This window comes from Aplidium turbinatum, chromosome 12, assembly GCF_918807975.1.
Source record: "Aplidium turbinatum chromosome 12, kaAplTurb1.1, whole genome shotgun sequence".
Lineage (NCBI taxonomy): Eukaryota > Metazoa > Chordata > Ascidiacea > Aplousobranchia > Polyclinidae > Aplidium > Aplidium turbinatum.
Genome location: NC_137483.1, coordinates 5,987,853 through 6,004,319, shown reverse-complemented (window position 1 = coordinate 6,004,319; position 16,467 = coordinate 5,987,853). Strand labels below are relative to the sequence as shown.

Genomic DNA, 16,467 nt, shown 5'->3' with positions numbered 1-16,467 from the left:
GAAGTTGTTCTTCCCAGAAAAATGCACCAAGACCAACCGAACTGGATGTCGCAACAAACTAAAAAAGCCATCCAAGCTAAACATAAAATTAGAAAACAACATGGATCCTCATCTACTCAATACAAAATCGCTAAATCTGAGTCGAAGAAGCTCGTGAAAAAAGACCAAATGAAGCAATTAGAAGATAAAATCGATGAACTCAACACCCTACCTCCACACAAAATCTATTATGCTGCCATAAAGAAACTTAAAACAAAATCTAAAAACATCAGTTGGGGAATTAAAGGTGCAAAAGGAAACATCCTCACGAGCAAAAGCTGTATCCTCGAACGATGGGCAAAATTCTATGAAGAACTCTATCACGACAATCCGCAACAGATACTCATCGATGACTCTGCCTCTGACGAAATCCCATCTATTTTAAGAAGCGAAATATCTAATGCTATAAGCAACTTGAAGTATGACAAATCTCCCGGTATAGACGGCATTTACTCGGAATACCTCAAAGCAGGAGGCGAACCTCTAATCACAGCACTGCTTCATCTCTTCAATTCTATCTTAACAACAAAAAAGATACCCAGCAATTTTAAAGAAGCTCTAATAATTGTAATCTACAAGAAAGGCAATAGACTCGACTGCAGCAACTACCGTCCAATAAGTCTACTCAGTCATGTATACAAACTCTTTATCACTATCATTGCGGCACGCGTAAAAAATGACCTATATGCATCCCCCCTACACAAGCAGCCTACCAACCAGGAAGAGGAACAATCGAGCAAATCTTAGCGCTGGAACAAATCATAGAAAAGTCTATTGAATTCAACAATCCCGTTCATATCACCTTCATTGACTTCAAAAAAGCGTTTGACAGTGTTAAATTACCCTACCTTTGGCAACTTCTGGATAAAACTTCCATCAACAAAAAAATACATCAACCTCTTGAAAGCAACGTACGACGACTCTAAAGCACTAAGCAAAACAGACATCGGAACAACCAGACGAATTGATATTATAAAAGGTGTTAAGTAAGGAGATGTCTTGTCTGCTATCCTGTTTTGCATCGTAGCGGCTGCAATAATCTCAGAAACAGAAAATAAGTGTACAACTGGATTCACCATCGGCGGTCATGTAATATCCAACTTACCAACAATGGAAAGACTGCAGTGCAACACCGAATTGGCTTAGGCTGGGCAGCATTTGAAAAGAACAAAAAGATTCTAACATCCAATAGGCTCCCAATCAAACTGAAAGCAAAAATTTTCAACACCTACGTTTTACCAGTCGTGCTGTACGGTCTAGAATGCGTAAATTGGACATCATCAACAATGAAAAAACTCACTACCTTCCAAAATCACATCATGATAAGCATGACCAACAAAAGGTTACTTGATCACACAAAAATAGAAGATCTTCTAACTATGACAAAACTACATCCAATTGCAGCAATAATAAAATCAAAAGTTTTAAAACTGTTTGGCCACACTAAAAGATCACAATTCGGAATCAGCAAAGTTTGCACAGAAGGCAAAGTAGAAGGAAAAAGAAAACGTGGCAGACAACCAAAACGATGGCAAGACAACATTCAATCATGGACTGGACTCCACTTGACGACACTGGGCGAGTTGGCTCAAAATCGCCACTCTTGGAAGCAAATAAGCCATGTTGATGCGCAATCTGCCGCAGGCGGAGATAACGACTGATGATGAGTTTCAGGCAAAATTTAGGTAGGGGTCTGCAGAATTAATAATTTGTCTAAAGGGGTCCGTGACAACAAAAAGGTTGGGAACCACTGTCCTAGGCAAACAAAACATAAAGTCGACTAGTTTTTGAAAGTTTGGAATCGTTATGTTTTTGTTGATAAAAGTTTGGAACAATTGAATCCACTTTTGTTCAAGAGATGCCGTTGCATTTGCCATGATTCTTTCCTGTCACTCTCAGACATGTAATTCTTTATCAAAACATGCTCATCAAAAAGGAAGTTGATTGCTTCTGAAGCATTTTGTTGATATTTTCCGCAGACCCACTTGAGAAAGAATTGCTAAAATGGCTAACTCAAGAATTTTTTTTGCAAATCTCAAATTCCAAGACAAGCCGGTTAACCGGGCGGGACAAAACCTTAAAATTGGGACTGTCCCGGCTAAACCGGGACGTATAGCAAGCCTGTAATAACCTGGAATGGCCTGTTTCGGCTAGTCCGATTTGACTAGTTCATAAGTTTACCAAAGAAAATCGGAGCAACAGAATGCTCACTCCACAGAACAATTAGCCTTGTGAATCATCTAACAAAGATCTTACTCCAAATCATGATGATGAGATTGAGACCAAAACTAAAATCGGAAATTTCAACAGCACAGTTTGGATTTGTTCCAGACAAAGGGACCACAAAAAGGAATTTTTACATTGAAAATAATAACAGAGAGATGTATGTCCGATTCTTCTGTTTATTTAGAGAATTTTGTATTTTATTCCACAATATCGTTTCTTTTACATTCTTGCATTTTATCTAGTGTTTATCTTTGAGTGCCTTCCCAGACGGCAAAATCCGTCATTTTTACATTGATTCAATGTAAGCAGACGCAATGTAAAAATGACAAATTTTGTTGTCTGGGTTTGTTCAAAATAAGTGTTTTACATCAAAACAACATTTTTTATGATTAACAATAGAGGTTAATGAGATAAAGTCTCAGCGAAAATGTGTCAACGAAAAAAAGACAGTTGCCAAATAGCGTTTGACATAAAAGATGAAGTTAAAACCTAAGTGGCAGTTTAGAATAAACCTGGATTTCGACGTTACATGACCTGGAATTCCTTTAGTTACTTCCTTCGTTAGACTCTCAGTTGATGTTACTTTATCATGGCAGAAAAAGACTGTAGCCAAATAGGAAACTAACCGAATCGGACTAGCCGAATAGGGAACTAGCCGAATAGGGAACTAGCCGAATCGGACCAGCCGAATAGTAGCAGACCCATAATAACCACGGAATGGCCCGTTTCGGTGAGTCCGATTCGGTAAGTTTGATCCCTATTAGGTAATTTTTTCAATTTTTTTTTAAATTATTGGTACAGTAGCCTAATTATCATTGCCGTTTTAGGGTTAGAGATTAGGAACTCACCGAATCGGATTCACCGAATAGTAGCAGACCCTAAGCAGTACTGTTAAACTGAGTAGTTGTTTTAGACCTACTAGCCTAGAGTATAAAGTTTTTTACCAGTAGGCTGTCAGAGTGTCAGTGTCACTATGAGTACCGACACTGTTCGTGTATCATCAGATTCGAATGATTGTCAATCAATATCTTACTGATGATGAAAGAATTTCAAAGCAGAGTGTTGCAAAGAAGGCGAAGATTATTAAATAGAAACGAAGTCTTGTCTAAGCATGGGTAACCGACAAAAAGTTTTCTGGATGGCTGGTGAAAAAAGAAGGGAATGCATTTTGCAAACTTTGTGCGACTATCATATATATAATTAATTAAACTACCATTCAACGTTTTATAGGCAGAGAAAACTTTTTCTCGAACCGTAGAAAATTAGTGCCCAATAGTGATAAACACAGAGCTAGTGTTCTTCCAGTAGCAGCTCTCCGACAGACGCAACCTTATTTTCGAGATCACAAACCATGACATCTAGCAATATCGATTCAAGTCATATTTATTGTATAGGCTATAAAATAAGTCAAAATACGGCTGAAATCGGGAAGAAAATCACAGTAAAAATGTGGTAATCTGAGGACAAATGTGGTAATACAAGAATTTAGCTTTGTAAAAGTGGAAGCACTGCCTCGGTGTAGAAATCAAGGGTCTGCTACTATTCGGTGAGTCCGATTCGGTGAGTCCGATTCGGTGAGTTCCTAACTTCTAACCCCTAACCTTAAGCCCTAAACCCTAACCCTAAAACGGCAATGATAATTAGGCTACGGCACCCGATAATTTAAAAAAAAAATTGAAAAAATCCCCCGTTAAGGGATCGGACTCACCGAATCGGACTCACCGAAACGGGCCATTCCGAGAAATCAAGACTTTAGTTTTATCCTTTACATTAACACAACTGTATTTACAAAGGTTCTGGATGTGCTAATTTCTGGTGGAAAAGCAGATAACTTATACAGCCTAACTTTTTACATCCCGTGAGCTTATATAACTAAATACTTCAACCTGCATAGTGCTTTATTGTATGAAAATGACATTAAATAACACCATATCCTCATGTATGCAAATTGTTTTATGCAAAACAAGATTGTCAGAAGCTGTTAGCCCGCGGGCACTTTCAGAGGCCAACAGCCTCTTGACAACAAACAGATGAGGAGTTTTGTTCCTGCAGATTCAACTTTACAAGAATTTGCATTTTTACAATTTTCCCTGTTGCCATTTCTTGATCAGAGAAAGTAGGTCCAAGATACAGAGTTTTTTCTTTCAAAATGTCTGATTCTGTTGCAATATCTCTAAACTTTAGTCAAATCAAAGTGTGAATTTAAAACTTGCGACTGAATCTCTTCACAGTCCTCATCTTAGAATAGGCTACATGCATTAACAAAAATATTAATTTCAGTTGCTTGTTAAAGAACATGATGCGTTCTACTGGTGCAAATTAAGCTAAACTATTACACAATGTATAAAGTGACAATCTGCTTTTATTCCGACGTTTCATCAATAAGACACGATTGACTTTTTCGGTAGCTAGACCAGGTAGTGACTACTTGTCTAACATGGCAAAACACAGGACCGTTTCGGCGTGAGTCACAAAAAACTTACAAATGTCAGACAGAGACAAAGATACTAAAACTTGCACAAAAGATGTAAAAACGTGTTAGCAACTTTACTTTTATGCTATTTGGTTAACCGACAAAATAACATGCGGATAACAGATAGCAAAAAATCATGCCGGTTATCCTGTAACTTCTATCCGGATAGTCTATTAATACTAGTTATAGCTCTCATAACAAGCATGGAAATTGTTTCAAGTTTAAGCAGTAGAATCTTTGTTGCTTTGTGGCTAATGTGCAACAAACTACAACGAAATTGAAATTTTATACTCCTGACGCAACTCAGCATTTTGATCTTATTTTCAGACTTAGCTCATAAAATGTTCAAAGTGGTACGTTTTATACCAAAAGACTTCTCGAAATGCGTTTATTGATGCCGTTTTTCTGTGAAAAAGTTAAGTTGGGAAGTTGCAAAGTTGCGAATAAAAGGTTGCTCATGGCTCAAACCCGCAGATTTTCGTCTGATTCTGTTCAGGAGCTATCGTTAGAATAAAATAAGCCTAAATGTGGTGAAGTATTTATAGAAGAAGAAAAATGAAATGTAAATTTGGTTAATAGGATGAATTCAAATTAACAAAGGAGCTTTAAAAGTTAAAAAGAAATTAAGATGTTTTATATTACTCAAATTCTTCTAAAGAAGGATAATGATATGCAGGTATATTTTTTAAATTTGTAAATAAAGCTGTTATATGTTTCAGATCATCATTGCTTCAGTTACCGTTCTTACTGGCGATGCTCCCATGGTTATTACCCCTACAAGATTATTCCCATATGAATATAATATAAGGTGCAGTATTTTTGGAGAATGTTGTTTTTAATTTTTGAGATTAGCATGACCACTAGTATGTTGGTCAACTCAACATGAACTTGTTGTGGATGCTTTTCAATGCAATGCACGACTTTAAAAATTAACTATAAGACGGTAAAACCCAGCAACGACACGGCAATTAACATACCGGCATAGGCGCCTAACCCGTGGGGGCGTGGGGGCCTGGCCCCCACGCATATTTCTGCGTGGGAGCAACTTTTTATGCTGCATTGATACATAAAACAATAGATGAACTAGCGATCGGCAGCAGAAAAACATTTTTAAATGCAAACCGCAACAGCTTCGCGATAAATAATCACTAGAACGAGTAGCGATGCTACAATCCCACCCCAGACAAAAAAAATTGTCATTTCTACATTAGACGTTAAATCAATGTAAAAATGACTGATTTTGCTGTTTAAGACATAGCAAAAATCTACTATTTTGCGTCGATTCAATGTCATCAGATGTTGAATGCACCCAAAAACAACATAATTTGCTACGGAGACGGAGCGTGCGTTTAGCTTTTCGAAAGTCGAAACCTCTGCACTGCAGTGAATTGCGGTGCCCAGTGAATCGCTCGCTGTGAAAATGAACTTGAAGTCTCGGCCCGAGGTGACCACTAACCAACGTAACAAGGGCTGGTACAAACCGCATTGCGCACACGCGGCATAATCAACACAACAACGGACTTGTGCAAATTGCATGGAGCACACACGACCGTTGCCATAGAAACCCGATCAAAGGCGGGGAATATGCGCGTCTTTTGTTTCATCTGCAACACGGGCGTATTACAGCCAATTGAAACTTGAAAACCGGTCAGCCATAAGTTGCAATATTGTAGTGAAAAGGGAGCAATGTCAAGTCGAAAACTTAATCAAAGGTCTCTCCGTAACTATTTTTCAAGGGCTGTTTACGGTGTCAGCAACTTTTAAATTTATTCAAGTTGACGTGCTGTTGAATTGATGTAAACATGAATGGTTTTGCTTTCAACAGGTATATTTTCAAGCATATGATCAAGTTAGTGTTTTCATTCCATTTACAGTATACCTTTTAGTAAACCTTTTCGTCTCTTGTTTCATGCTAATAAATCTAGTTCGTTGCTAAACTTTATGTTGTGCTTAGCTTAAAGAGTCGCAGTCCATCAACCGCTGGCCAACGCAGACGCATAGCATGTGTTTTGGTCGAGTTTTGTTTATTATAATTAACGGTAGGTCGAACGTAGCGATAACTCCGAGTGTGGCAATAAAAGCGATCCTAGTGTGACGACATAATTACGTCATCCATCTGCGTGACATTTCGCTGAATTTACGTTGCTGCTTATGAAACACGCTTTCGCCCCCACGGCCAAAAAAATAGTTAGGCGCCTATGCATACCGGTAATAGTAAAGTAAAAATAGTCTTTAAATTGCAAATGTTTTTCGTTCATGCACAATGCACATGTTAGCTCTTATCAAGCCAAGGTTGCTAGGTTTTATTGTTCTTATAGTTCAAGAAAATTACATTCTTCTAACTTTACTAAACTTGTAAAATTTTACTATGCTATAAATGTTTAGGGAGCATTATGGCTGAGGTTTGTACAGATGAATATTTTTACTCGTTAAATGGACTTTCCAAACTTTTTGTGCACGTTACAGATAAACATTTGGTAATAGTATTGGACTTTCAATCCTTGTGTTGATAACTTGTGCCAGTGATCAAGAAAATGAAATATCTTCTGATAGGTGTCAAACCCACAACAATGCTTGATATGAACGACTCGATTACATGTCTTGTAATGCAAAGGAATTTATTTTCACACGAGTCTGTTCAATCATATCTAGCTAAAGATCGATTTCGATCAGCTAGCAGCTAGATCATGTTGTTGATCATGCCAGTGATGTTCTTAGATCCGCCGTGTGGCGCTTTTGCTATCTCACTAATAACTGTTCAATATGTAAACATTCAATTTTATTTCCCGACAGCAATGTACCCGACAGAAAAGTTGTCTCACCACGGAATTTTGTATCGAGTCTAACTGTCCTCAATCTGACCGAAACTGACAACCTTGTGCTTGGTATTCCTGGTTCTGCATCGGATCAATGTAAATTTGGTAAGAAGAGACTTGTTATTTGGTCATGACTTGTGTACTACTTTCAATTACTCGTGCACAAGGGAGAGATCATCATGGGGAATACAGAAATTGGTCGATCGATAAGCTTAACCCAAACACATTAGAAGTAGAAGAAATTCAATTGCATGTTATAGTCATGGCGACTTTAATGTACATGCCATGCCAACGTGCGAGCCTCAAGTCTGACTAGAGGCCGATCTGCAACGCTTCGTAGCAGTAAAAATCGCTAGTATAGGTTCATAGTCTGAGTGACAGATGATAAATAGACTTTGTGCATATCTTGTGTGAATTTGTGCTGCTTTTGTGCAACTTTTACTATACATACAAATGTTGGGCTAAATACTTGTGTTGGAAACCCGAAGAGCATCTGGCAACACTATTAAGAGTACAAGGTTTGTCGTATTGTTAATAATAATTTAGGAGTTATGTAGTGATATGAGATTCAATGATCACACCACGCAATTTTGATTTTCAAAACTATCACTTCAAAGAGAGTTAAAGTACCGGTATCTACATTTAGCCTTAAGTTCAAAATCAAAATTACATAGACCTCCGGTCATTATTATAAGTTAACACATTAGCAATCCATGTGCATATATTTACTATGGTTACAATATTACTAGTCTGTAGCCTTTGTAGGTATAGTATATATATTACTATGCTATAGGTCTCAGGCCTCGAAATTCACGGCGGACACGGCGGTCATGTCCGCCGTCACAGCATGTGATGTCCGCGGGAAGTACCATCTAGATCGGTCATATTTGTCCGCCGAGAAATACTACAATACAGGAACTAGCAATACAAATCGTCATTGCATAGCACGAACAATTGTTGCGAGAATATAATTTCCCGCGCATCTAAAAAATGAAAATACTGTAGTGTATGATATCCTTAGCTTCCATTCAAGCAGGAAAACTTTCGATTTTTACGTTGCTTCAACGATTGATGACATCGAATCAGCGTAACAAAGGTGAATTCTTCGCTAAGAATCGATGGGAGTACGGTTTTTCTACAGCAATCACGCGCAACTAAGTTCAAGTCTTACGTCACAATGTCTGGCCTTGATCTCCGAGTAATATTGATAAGGCAAAGTTGGTTACAAAATTTGATTATACGAGTAGGCTATTACAGTAAGATGTAGCAAAATTTGTTAAGCTTTGGTATTACAGTAAGAAAGAAAAGGCCCAGGGAAAATTCACTTTCGCTTACATGACACGCAAATATAAACCTAAAGAAATAATCCTAGTGAAACTTTGCACAGCAGAAAATAGTAGCGTTGCCGTTAATGTAGAAGTTTTCCGACTCGTGCCCAGAGCATTATGACGCAAGAAGCTACACGACCTCGTTCTGTGGAAGTTAATCAGATATGCGGCATATTAAGCAGCTACATGGCGCTTTGATTCTTCAAGCGCACGTCGTTGGTCTTCTCAAATGGCGGAGAATTATCAAGATAAAGTGATTAAGCTTGACGATCGACGCTAAAACTCGTGTGTCCGCCGTGAGACTTAATTTGTCCGCCGAGATAGCTGCTCAGACCGGACACGTTTGTCCGCCGTCAACAAAAACGAATTTCGAGGCCTGGGTCTCATCAAGTGTCCTGTCAAAGACAATCAGCGGTGTGGACTCTTGAGCGGTGTCGAACCGCCGCCCTTTCGAGTGTCATACAAGTGCTCTCGCCATTCAGCTATGCAGCCAACTGTTTACTGCAGGCTACGTTGTTTTATGTTGTGATGCTACTCTTTGTATCATTTCTTGTTGATTAAAAATAAAATTTCATATTTGATACCAACCATCGAGAGAAGATTGGATCAGGGTCTAGATAAGGTTGTCATGATATTTGTCCTGTGGTGACCAGTTCTTTCTCTCGGCCCCTTTTTCTTCAACAACTGTGCGGCTGTGCCCACCGAATTTATCACACTCTGGTATAAGTAAGCGCCGCGGTGATGACATATAAACAAATTAAAGTATTTTTATTTATAAAACAGGCTCATGTGGTGGGCTCCCAATCGGGGTCATAATTGGGATTGTGATTGCCGTTGTTATCGTGGTCATCATTTTGTCGGTAATTGGATGGCTACGTTACGGCAAGTAAGTATTCCTGTGAATATTTTAAAACTTATTTCCTAACAATAACAACCTATTTAAATTTTTGAAATAAAACTCCGTGTGACTTTATTCATTAGATAGCTAGGCTACTTCGAAACTTCTTAAAACTTTTATTCTCTTAATACTTTTAGCTGTCAAAAATAGTGTAGCAAAATGGATGTAATATTATTATTAATTAAGTTTTGTGAAAAATGTGAGTTTGTCTCTGTGTTGAGGGCCCAGATTTCTAGTGATATTCATCGTTTAATTGCCTTGGAAAACCTGTTTAGTAGAAACCCAAAATGTTGCTTTTTATAAAGTTTTGTGTTTATTAATCGACTGAAATCTAAAATTTGGCGCTGAATTAAGACACGTATCAAACAACTTACTAGTTTACTTATTGATTGGATTAATTAAATGCTTGTTGCTGGGCGATGCCTCCGCTGAAGGTTCAACTTGATTGTTTTTTTGTTGGTTATTCTCAGCTGAAGCAGCGATGCCGGTAACCAAGAAAAGAAATCGCAACTTAAGTCTGCTTGACTAGCCAAAATTATTAGCAAGACATTTACGCAAACATACTTCCTCTTTTGAGGGTCAACTTGAGGGAATATCATTGTAGTCTCCTGTTCACAATACATCCCCAGTTCTGTTTACATTGTTGTAATACGCGATGTCAAGAACTTAATCCATTGTTTCGATTTGTTTATTTTGGATACTTTATAAGATTGACATTGTCTGACGAAGCAAAGGATTCCGGATCGGAACTAGAGCAGTGGTTTCCAACTTTCTTCGAGCGGTCACCCAAATAAACGTAGCGACAATGGAGTATTACCCCATTATCCTATTTCACTTTGTAAAAGAACTCAATCATCATGCTCATATTTATAGGCAGGCTATCGTTTTATTTAATACTTTCCAGCAAGTTTTTGGGAAGAGATTGCTTAAAACTCGCTAATTTTAAAAAATACGACTACACAAACAAAACTACTGACTGGTTGTCACTAGCCTAGCGGAACACTGGTGGCAACCATTTGTTAGTAATGCTCGCATTTCAGAGGACATTTTTTTTGGAGTGATCGCTCAATGGAGAACAACATATTTTTTTAACGTGGTTTTGATTATCCCCAAAAAATCGCTTATTATCCTCTCGGCCCTGGGTCTAATTTACCCCTAGGTTAGGAACTACTGAACTGGAGCGACTGTCTGATCTCGTTTCCTCCATGAAACAATAAATGGCGTTTTAATTCCCAGTTGGATTTCTAATTACATTGTATGCATTCAGTTGTGCCTCTATACTGCTGCATTGACACCGTCTGCTTTGTAAAGCGCTTAGGAGCAACGCATTCTGCGATGGATACAGCGCTATTTGAAAGCAAGCAGTCTTATTATTATTACTGAGTCAGTGGTGAAGATTTATTTACAAATTGTGATTCTTATCTTAAAGGTTGTCATATGCTGTTGTTTAGGAAACTAAAAGGTTGTCAAAAATCTCAAAGCAAACTTGATGAACAGGCTGCCGATCCAATGATGTGTGAGTAGTGAATATGTGTTCAGAGAATGTTTAATCATAATCAGGGATATTTAATTTTGATTAAGTTTTTGGTGTACTATATTATGTAATGTATATAATTTTTGTAAATCACGACATACTAAACGCGCTGTGTGAAAGTTTTAGAACCGGGTTTTTTAACTAATTTCATGCTTGCGTTGAGTAAACCATCACGACAAAAATTTTACCAAATCAACTTGTAGAGCTGAAAACATAGTTTGATTGATTCGGTTGTGATTGCCTAATGTCTGTTACGGTTTAAATTTCCGTGTCGTTTCACCGTGACAAGATCAGATTGATGACAATTGACAATAAATTGATGCTTTTATTGATTGTTTAGAATGTTTAGAAAGAATGGAATTCTACGGTTTTCCCAAGTCATCAAAAAGTTTGCATGTATGCATGTCTTTGGTATAGCACAGCATCACATTTCTTGTCTCGAACTTTTTGTATCCGTCATTATTTCCATGAATGTAAAAATCAAATGTTGTATCAACAATCTATTTACAACCAGCACTTTAATTTTTTCAAGTAAGATTTCAGCCCTTCCTGTAGTTCCTGCAGCTTCTTCATAATCCTTTGTGCATGTTAAATGTCCCACTAAAATTCACCAGATGATTTTTGTAATCAATAATTAATGAACGATATTTTAAATATCTATATATCTCATCTTTTCTCATTAAATCATTGCATTACGCCAATCTATGGTAAGACTTGCTGGCGAAGAACTCTCAATATCTTGTTTGAAAAATTGGACCTGGAAAGCGAGAAGGCGACCGCCTTAGACAGAGATCTTCGAACTCTTTTTGGTGACGTGACCGAGAAATTTAAGTTGCTTTTGAGTTATGCTGTTCAATAATTCTATTGTCAATTAGATTGTTAAAAAGATGGCGAGGGTCACCAGACACCAAAAACATTCGTAAAGAAGACACCACTTTTTCATCAATATGTTTTTATGTTGTGTCATTTACGAATGAACAGGTAGTGTTTGCCTGTTTCAACCCTCTTTGATCATGCCAGAAGTGAAACATGAAATTTCACACGAGATGTGACTGCTGCGCGTAGGGGAAGGTCGGGACCTATGATCATAGTGGGAACCATGATCGGCCTCCTTTCTTTGTATATTATGTTTTTTATTGATTATGACGTCATTATGTTTTTATGCTTGGATAACTTTCCATTAATCTTTTTTTAATTTGTACTGAAAGTTAAAGAGCCATGAGGATTACAGTACTTGTTTTTTTATGTTGAGTAAGTAATTTTTTTGAGCCATTAATTTTTACAAGACATAACTCAACTGTGGCAAACAAAGTAAGCGTACAAAGTAATTTATCGTTAGCGCAAAGTGCTTTAGGGCAAACGTCCGAAATCGAGTACCACATTCTTTCCTACCTAAAATGTTTTGCCAAATTATCACGATAGTCTTAAAATTACAGCTAATTAGATGAGTTGAATCGGTCAGGGTCTTTTTGTTCTTTGATAGCGCGGAAGCTCCGTCTTTTCTTTGGAGTCGTTTTTAACTTGCGTAGTAGTATCTGAGGGACTTGAAAGAGTAGGCCCACTTGATGGATTTTCCTTGCTCTCAGAAACTTCTTGGTGAATTTCGCCATTACTCGAGTGATCATCAATGCAGTTTGATGCATCAGCATTCGTATTCTCTGGTTCTGCTATCTCTGCTTCTTCGCCATAGGTTGGGGCCAGGTTTTTAAGAAAAACTGTGTACTCTCTGCCGTTCTGGAATCGGATATGAGCGTACTGGGGGTTTGCATCAATGAGTTCAACTTCCTCTGCCAGTGGATCATACTTTGAGGCTCGAACATGACGTTTCAGTAGGACAGGGCCTGGCGTCGTCAACCATGAAGGTATGGAAGTTCCAGTTGTTGACCTGCGTTGTTAAGCAAAGAGGCGTTCATGTGGCGTTTGACTTGTTGCTGTGCATAACAGCGTGCGGATAGAATGAAGTACATCATCTAGCACGTCTTGCCAACAATTATACGGTAGTCGGCAGACCATGGGTTTTAAGGGCTAAAGTGATCGCTCTCCATATGGTCCCATTCATACGTTAAACTTGGCCGTTTCCAGTGGGTTTATACTCTTGTTTCGGCTTGTGGCGATGCTTTTTTCATGAAAAAAACGTTTTAGTTCTTCACTCATAAACGCTGCTCCTCGGTGCGAATGCACATAAGCTGGCATTCCAAATACAGAAAAACAGTTTTTGAAGGTGAATAATGATGATGCTTTTAGTGCTTGTGTCCTTGCAAGGGAAAGCAAATGGAAATCTGGAGTACTCATCACACATTACTCATAGACAGCAATTTTGATTTATATATGGTAAGGGTCCCTTGAAATCCATGCTCAGTCTTTCATACGGTTTAGCCTTTATCAAATGCATTGCGTTGGATCGATAAAAACGGGGCTTACACTCACAACAAGTTTTGCAGGATCGGATGACATCGCGAATTTGATCGAGGGAGAAAGGTAAATTTTGAATTTTCACAAAGTGGGCCATGCGCGTCTCATGTGGATGGCAAAGAGAATCATGTAAACTTTTCTTTTTCAATACATGATGTATCTTATTGGTCGACAAACCAAATCATGACTTCTGTAGCATTTGTGGCAAGTAGCCTCGTGAGCAGGACACGATGTACGGTACCGGTACAGAGATGATAATCTGAACCACAGCAGAAGCAAGTCCTTTTTGTAAAAGAGTTGATTCCTCGACACTTTCATACGTAAACTCTTCAATCTTCATGGTGTAGCTGCGTTTCAAAGAATTATGGACAATTTTTTTACTGGCGAACATTCACGTGACACTTTTGCGTATTTACATAACGCAACCATTTGTAGTAGTGTAGAGATCAAGCACATCACAATCATAACCTTCACGCTTTCTGGGAGCAGCTAAATGCGAAGTCTGGATTATAAGGAAAAGAAGTGTACGGTATATTTTCCACGACAACTTTAAGCATTCTCGGAAACATAGTTTGTGATTTTTAAATAAAGCCTGGTCCCGATAGATTTTACAAGATCTTCCCCCTCTCTCCAACATGAAAGTCAAAAGCGTGTTATGGGATTATTTGCTTATTGTTCACAGTGGATTACCAATTTTTCTGACAAAGAAGACCTCCTGACTTCTATAGCATTCCGAGCTTTTCCGTGCGACGTCTTGAACCCTCGCTTGATCAAAAGCGTTGGCAAGTGTTAACGTGGTTTTCAAGGAGACGTTGTCGAATACTACTAGTATTTAAAATACAGCTTATAAAAGCATCTCTAATGGCCTCTTCTCAGTGAACAGCGGCAGTTACTTATTGAAAATTGCAATCTTTACTCATGTTCTTCAAAATTTGAAAAAAGTCATCTAAGGACTCTTCTGGAAGCTGTTTACGAGTGGATAAGGCATGTCTGGCAAAAAAAATCCATTCGGTGTTTTAACGAAAGCTGCTTTAAAAACTCTCAAGGCGTCTTTGTAGGTAGTAGCTTCGCTGAACAAGTCGTAAATATCGGCTGCCACGTAATTGATGAGTACATTCAATTTGTTCACGTTCTTTGTCGGCAAAGTAGCAATGAAGTTTTCTAACGTGACAAGCCTGTGTCGCCACATCTTGAGTATTCGGACTCACAGCAAACCTTGCAGGTTTCAGCACTTTATCCATGGCTTTAGCTTTGCCGCTATTCTTAGTTATGACACAATTAATTAAATTGTAGTAGGCTACCACACATTTAGTCACGCAAACAAAGTTGGTTTTAATTAACTATGAAGTTGCATAACCTAAAACACAATAAGGTTAACTCACAAAACTCAACAACACTTCTACTAAATGTTAAACTAAACAAAGCAACTGCAGCTCAGTAGCCTATACAATACAGAACTGAACTGTGGTAAACAAAGTATGCGTACAAAGTAATTAGCGTCAGCGTAAAGCGCTTCAGGACAGAAACGTCCAAAATCGAGTACCACAAGGCTACTCTTGTTCTTTTATGACTTTCTTGCTTATTATTAGGTTACATACAACAATTTTGACAGCTTTTATGGTATTTTATATGACAATTCCGAGGTTTGAAGGCATTGATTTGATACAGAAATAGTAGAATTAATTCTGTGAACTGTTTCTTCAATATGACATACCGTAGTGATTTGTATTGTATGTTAAAATACTTTATTTGTTCATAAAGCAACGGTGTCATGGTCCTACGCGTGTCTCATCGCTCTCTTCTAAATGTTGGGACCGATAAGCCACTTGGAATTTATGTTTTTAAGCGTAACTTAAATAATTACTGAAATGATAGCTTGTGCTTTTGAGGCAAAGTACAGTAGGTTACACCAATCGGCATTGCAAAACCAATTTTCAGAGAAAACGTGGAATATATGCAACAAATAAACAAAAGTGGCATACAGGTCCTGAGCTTCCTCTACATGGCGTGATATTTGATAGAGTGATATTCTACGAAATTGTCTTATTTCAAACTTTCAAATTTGCTTTCTCGGTACATTTTTTAATTTTATAGTTAGTCTACGGTTTTACGCCTCTTGTTCCCCGTATTGCGAGGGTTGTACGTCAATAAATTTCAATCTGGTGTAGCGGTCCAGAAGTTACTGCGGTCCAAGAGTTACCAGGGTTGCCAAACATTTTATTTTTATTTTGGAAAATACTTAAAGTTAGATCCCTTCAAAAAGTCACAGTGACAATTTTAACCATTGTTTAATCTTAACTAAAAAAAGTATGCATCCGTATGAGACCAATAAGTGAACTAAATTTAGTTTTAAAATGTTTTCTTGCAACTCTGCGGTAGCAGTCCAGAGGTTACTACTATTGTAGGCTAAGAGGGCATGCTGATTAGAAATTAGTTTGAGACAATATGCAGTTGAAACTTCTTTTATATTTTAGAACAAGACTACAGAGTAAACTATAAAACTATAACTGCAAATTTATTGGGAATGCGAAAAAGTTTAGAGATTTTATAGACATTATTTTTTCAAAAGAGTTCTTAAAAAAACTAAGTGAGATATGTTCTCATACTTTGTCGACAAGTATGCTACCTTGTCTTTGAGTATACGAAGATACCCAAAATTAATCGAATATACAATAGATTGAATTTAGCTGCATGATCGTTGCTTACTTCGCAATGTAGATACTAACAACCTGTTTTAGCCT

At 37.8% G+C, this 16,467-nt stretch overlaps 2 protein-coding genes across 3 annotated transcripts in view; both read left to right on the top strand.

Annotated features, from left to right (window-relative positions):
* The window catches only part of LOC145781078 (uncharacterized), a 446,514-nt gene that overhangs the window by 81,363 nt on the left and 348,684 nt on the right, over positions 1-16,467 (top strand). The window lies entirely within an intron of this gene.
* LOC145781076 (uncharacterized) overlaps positions 1-16,467 on the top strand; it is a 42,189-nt gene that overhangs the window by 15,086 nt on the left and 10,636 nt on the right. Inside the window, exons 3-7 of one of the 2 annotated variants that reach the window (XM_082592825.1) lie at positions 5,458-5,546; positions 7,532-7,659; positions 9,666-9,768; positions 11,232-11,296; positions 11,655-15,893. In XM_082592825.1, the coding sequence (XP_082448951.1) occupies positions 5,458-5,546; positions 7,532-7,659; positions 9,666-9,768; positions 11,232-11,296; positions 11,655-11,656 (387 nt within the window). In that variant the 3' untranslated portion in view covers positions 11,657-15,893. Of the gene's footprint in view, positions 1-5,457; positions 5,547-7,531; positions 7,660-9,665; positions 9,769-11,231; positions 11,297-11,654; positions 15,894-16,467 lie in introns of those variants that run through there. The other variant, XM_082592824.1, reaches the window with a different exon arrangement.